The 4,919-nt window shown below is 45.7% G+C and overlaps 1 protein-coding gene across 1 annotated transcript in view; it reads left to right on the top strand.

The window, feature by feature from the left end:
* The window catches only part of LOC106815092, a gene marked incomplete at its 5' end in the record, with an annotated part of 34,664 nt that overhangs the window by 25,197 nt on the left and 4,548 nt on the right, over positions 1–4,919 (top strand). Inside the window, 7 exons of the mRNA XM_014819519.1 lie at positions 316–452; positions 1,100–1,190; positions 1,539–1,745; positions 1,947–2,043; positions 2,508–2,592; positions 4,176–4,287; positions 4,550–4,716. Of these exons, the coding sequence (XP_014675005.1) occupies positions 316–452; positions 1,100–1,190; positions 1,539–1,745; positions 1,947–2,043; positions 2,508–2,592; positions 4,176–4,287; positions 4,550–4,716 (896 nt within the window). The remainder of the gene's footprint in view (positions 1–315; positions 453–1,099; positions 1,191–1,538; positions 1,746–1,946; positions 2,044–2,507; positions 2,593–4,175; positions 4,288–4,549; positions 4,717–4,919) is intronic.

Genomic DNA, 4,919 nt, shown 5'->3' with positions numbered 1-4,919 from the left:
CTCTCTCTCTCTCTCTCTCTCTCTCTCTCTCTCTCTCTCTCTCTCTCTCTCTCTCTCTCCTCCTCCTCTCTCTCTCTCTCTCTCTCTCTCTCTCTCTCTCTTATATAGCATCTAGACAGCTATTGTTTCTTTTTTGGTTTTGGTAGCACTGTTTGAAAAGTTTTGTTCATGACAATGAGTCCCAGTCACTGATCTTTATATACTAACTAGAATTAATATATAGAGATCAATGACCCCAGTTCATAACAAAACCACGGCCTCACCGGCTGTTCTCTTGTTTTACGTGCCGCTGTCGTCGTGATGACGTCACGGCAGACCCGATCACGCCTATGTACGTGGTGCCGGACGCGTGCGGCCGCCGCAGCCAATACCCGATGAACCTGACCGTAGATGCACCCGCAGTTCGCGTCACCTTCATGAAGAACAGATACCAGGAGTTCCCGCTGTTCACGGTGAGGGTGCTGCGAGCGCGTCTGTCTGTCGCGCGCATGCGCAGATTGGGTCGCGTGTGGGCAACCAATGAGCTGCTTCGCGCTGTCAGTAGTGGAACCATAGAAATATTGAGAGACACTAGTTTAACTCGTAAATTATTTCTGTGAGTAGAACGAATAGTGGAGCGATCGAAAAGGAAGCGAAATATGGTTATATGTTATATGACTTGTTATATTAAACTTGTTATGTTATATGCTGGTGCGACGTGATGCGCTGCTTCGCGCTGACAGCAGATGAAAGGTACGGGGATCGAAAAGGAAGCGAAATATAGTTATATGTTGAGTAATTTTCATGTTGATGCCACGTGTTTCGGACAGTGTAGATCGGCTGTGAATTATTTCGTGAATTACTCTTTTTAGGCTATGATTTACTGTGTGGACTTTATGAGAAGGTATAGATTGGTTGTAAAAAGGAGAACCGTTATTGAGCACGCGTGGCCGGGATAAAAGAAAATGAGATTTAGCTATTTCTTTGCAACAATGCTTCGTTTTTTGGTTGCACAACACGCGCATTCTTAATACCTCCTGCGGAAACACTTGCTAATAGAAGAAATGGCAAGGAATTAGGGTGTGGGGGTTGACTAATGCTCTAAATTCCCACTGCGCAGGCGCACTACTTCGCTCTGGATGAGGATGGAGTCATCGTCGAAGACAGCAGAGAAACAAGCCGCAACAAGCTTGGAGGCGACGGACTCAATGGTGAGAGTAGTCATAACGTTGCCGGCCACTAGATGGCATTTTAAGCCAGGCGCCCATTAGCAACCCTGCTACAACCAATCAGGGAGCGACTTGCGGCAACATTCCCCAAAGCTTACGTATAACTGAACAAATGAATGAATGAATGAATGAATCAGTAAATAAATAAATAAATAGATTGATAAATAAATAAATAAATAAATAAATAAAACAAATGAATAAATATATAAATAACTAAATAACTAACGAAATAAATAAATAAATAAATAAGTAAATAAAAATTCAAGCTCATCAAGATCAGAATAAACTATACAACGCTAATACAAGCTACACACCAATGTATTCTATAAGGACTCTGGTCGGAGTGGACAGCGTGGTCGGACTGCTCGGTCAGCTGTGGTCAGGGCAGCCGGACGCGACGGCGGAACTGCCTGACGACAGAGTGCCACGACACCTGCATGCCCGGAGTGCCCGAATGCGTGCACGTCTGCTACAATGACAGCTGCGTAGGTGGCGCCACCGACTACGAGAGCTGCTTCGCGGGACAGTGTCCGTCAGGTGGGTTATCATGGTAACGTCGTGTTGTCGTCAATTTTGTATTTTTTTAATAGCGCTTCTTATTATTTGTGGTGTCTTGAAAATGGCAATTTTTGCAGTCTCAAGATGTTACCTGTGCACAATAGAAAGCGTTACTGTTACTGCTTGAGGATATGCTCTTAAATAATAATAATTGCACTAATGAAATTGTTTGGCATTTAGCTATCGAGTTCATGATCAAGCCCCACAATGCAACAGTGCGGGTTGGCGACGTACACACGTTCGAGTGTCTAACGAATAGACCGACGACCATAAAATGGTGAGCATCCCCCACATGTCGGCTCTGTGAAAACAGTTAGTTGGGGACACGCGATAGAAAAGGAAACGGAGAGAGAGAGCGAGAGAGAGAGAGAGAGAGAGAGAGAAAGAATGATAGAGAGAGAGAAAGACAGAGGCAGAGAGAGAGAGAGAGAGAGAAAAAGAGAGAGAGAGAGAGAGAGAGAGAGAGAGAGAGAGAGAGAGAGAGAGAGAGAGAGAGAGAGAGAGAGAGAGAGAGAGAGAGAGAGAGAGAGAGAGAGAGAGAGAGAGAGAGAGAGAGAGAAAGAGAGGGAGAGAGCGAGAGAGAAAGAGAGAGAAAGAGAGATTGAGAGAGAGAGAGAGAGAGAGATTGAGAAGAAGAGAGAGCCAGAGAAAGAAAGAGAAGAGAGACAGGAGGATATCTAGCAGTCATGACCAGCAATTCCTAGCAGCACGTGCATAGATAACACGGGATTACTCCTGCAGGTTGAAGGATGACGTACACATTGTCAACCCATCCAAACACAACGCTGTCATCAGACCGCCCGGACACTTGCTCATCCTACTAGGGGTACGCTGTCACCAGGGGCCGTTGTCAGAAACAAAATGAGTCCTAACATTGGTCTTAGCATGAACTATATTTCTTGTAGACCGTTGACACGTGTTGATAGCAGGGCCGTAGCGGGGGGAGGGGGCAAGGGGGGGCAGCTGCCCCCTAGATTTTGGAGCAAAATTTAAAAAATGTTTTACTAAAAGAGAATTGTCGTAGGCAGAATGAAGTCTGTACATGTACTCAAAGGTGCCTCAAATACCATTTCCTGCGATCTACATTTTCAAAATTTTCTGTGTAAGAACCCCCAGACTCCCCACCTGTTTCTCACCCCCTCCTTGAAATCCTGGATCCGCCACTGCCCCCCTAGGAATTTGCTCAGCCTACGGCCCAGGGCTGTCACCAGAGACCCGCTGTTAGAAACACAATTACTCCTTAATTCCCTCTTCCAGTTAATTTAATCCAAAAACATTGGTCTTAAAATTAGTCTTAACACTACCTTTTAACGTAAACCGTTGACATAAGCAAAATTAATTCTACCATTAGTCTTGACATGAACTTTTTATCGTAGACCGTTGATAGAAATATAATTAGTCATAACATTGGCCTTAACATTAACATTTTAACGTAGACTTTTGACAGAAACAAAATTGGTCTTAAGAATAGTCTTAACATTAACTTTTAATCGCAGATCGTTAAGATACACAAAATTAATCTTAAACTAACGTCGTAATTACAATTTCAATTAACAGAAAACTTATTCACTCGTGTAGCTGGAGATATACATCTTTCCCTTTCTCCCCTTCAGTCAGTGAGCGTGCTCTGTGTTGTTTTGACTTGGAATAAACACCCCCGTTCTCCCCCTTCAGTTAGTGAGCGTGCTCGGTGCTCTGTTAACTTGGAATAAACACCCCCGTTCTCCCCCTTCAGTTAGTGAGCGTGCTCTGTGCTCTGTTAACTTGGAATAAACACTCCCGTTCTCCCCCTTCAGTTAGTGAGCGTGCTCGGTGCTCTGTTAACTTGGAATAAACACCCCCGTTCTCCTCCTTCAGTTAGTGAGCGTGCTCTATGTTGTGTTAACTTGGAATAAACACCCCCGTTCTCCTCCTTCAGTTAGTGAGCGTGCTCTGTTCTGTGTTAACTTGTAATAAACACTCCCGTTCTCCCCCTTCAGTTAGTGAGCGTGCTCTGTTCTGTGTTAACTTGTAATAAACACTCCCGTTCTCCCCCTTCAGTTAGTGAGCGTGCTCTGTTCTGTGTTAACTTGGAATAAACACCCCCGTTTTCCCCCTTCCGTTAGTGAGCGTGCTCTGTGCTCTGTTAACTTGGAATAAACACTCCCGTTCTCCCCCTTTAGTTAGTGAGGCTGTAGGGGTCGTTGTCGTATAGGGTACTACATCTATGTACCCGAGGCAACTATCTGATATGGTTAGGGCTAGGGTTAGGGTTAGAGTTATAGTTAGGGTTAGGCTTAGGGTTAGGGAGTAGGCGTAGGCGACTCCCTAGACTAGCATTAGATTACATTTATGTATACATATATGTAGTACCCTATACGACAACGACGCCTTCAGCGTCAGTGAGCGTGCTCTATGTTGTGTTTTTAGGCGGAGATGTCGCAGACAGGTAAATACACGTGCTTGGCCGTAGCTGAGTACGGAATCGCCGTGACGACGGCCTGGTTGTCCGTACTAGCAGACACGGACGACTGCAGCGTCGGTAGGTTAGCTCACATCCTCCTCTCTCCCTCACCCTTCTCCTCCCTAGCTCTTCCACCTCCTTCTCCTCCCTCCCGCCATCACCAACACTAACGCCATCATCAACACTAGTGCCATCACCAACACTAACGCCATCGCTAAATGTGACATTTAATTTGAAGTATTAAATAAATAAATAAAATCATATTCAATAAATCGTCTATCCATATCAGATCTATATGCCAAATAATTTAGAACAAATTGTCTATTGTCGTCGTCGGCAGAGTTTGACAGTGTTCCCGTTGACGCCGACGTCGACGCTGGCGACCTGCACGTTATAGAGTGCGCCACCATCGAGCCGGCGTCGTCCATCTCGTGGTTGAAGGACGGAGAGCGTCTGCTGATCGGCGGACGCGTGAACCTGGCCAGCGAGGGCTTACTCATGCTGCAGGTGAGCGCGCGGGGGGACCCCGTGACGTAGCAGGCGTCTGCAGGACGCTGCGCGCCATCTAGCGACTGCAATTTACAATTACGCTGGTCTTGCGTACTCTTTCTATGTCTCCTTCCTTCTCTCTCTCTCTCTCTCTCTCTCTCTCACATTTCCTCTCGTGCGTACGTTTTCTCCCTTTTTCTGTCTCTTTCTATCTCTCTTTC

This window comes from Priapulus caudatus, unplaced genomic scaffold, assembly GCF_000485595.1.
Source record: "Priapulus caudatus unplaced genomic scaffold, Priapulus_caudatus-5.0.1 Scaffold1041, whole genome shotgun sequence".
NCBI classification, from domain to species: Eukaryota; Metazoa; Priapulida; class Priapulimorpha; order Priapulimorphida; family Priapulidae; genus Priapulus; species Priapulus caudatus.
Note: the sequence above shows the minus strand (reverse complement) of the source record. Positions and strands in the feature narration are given on the sequence as shown.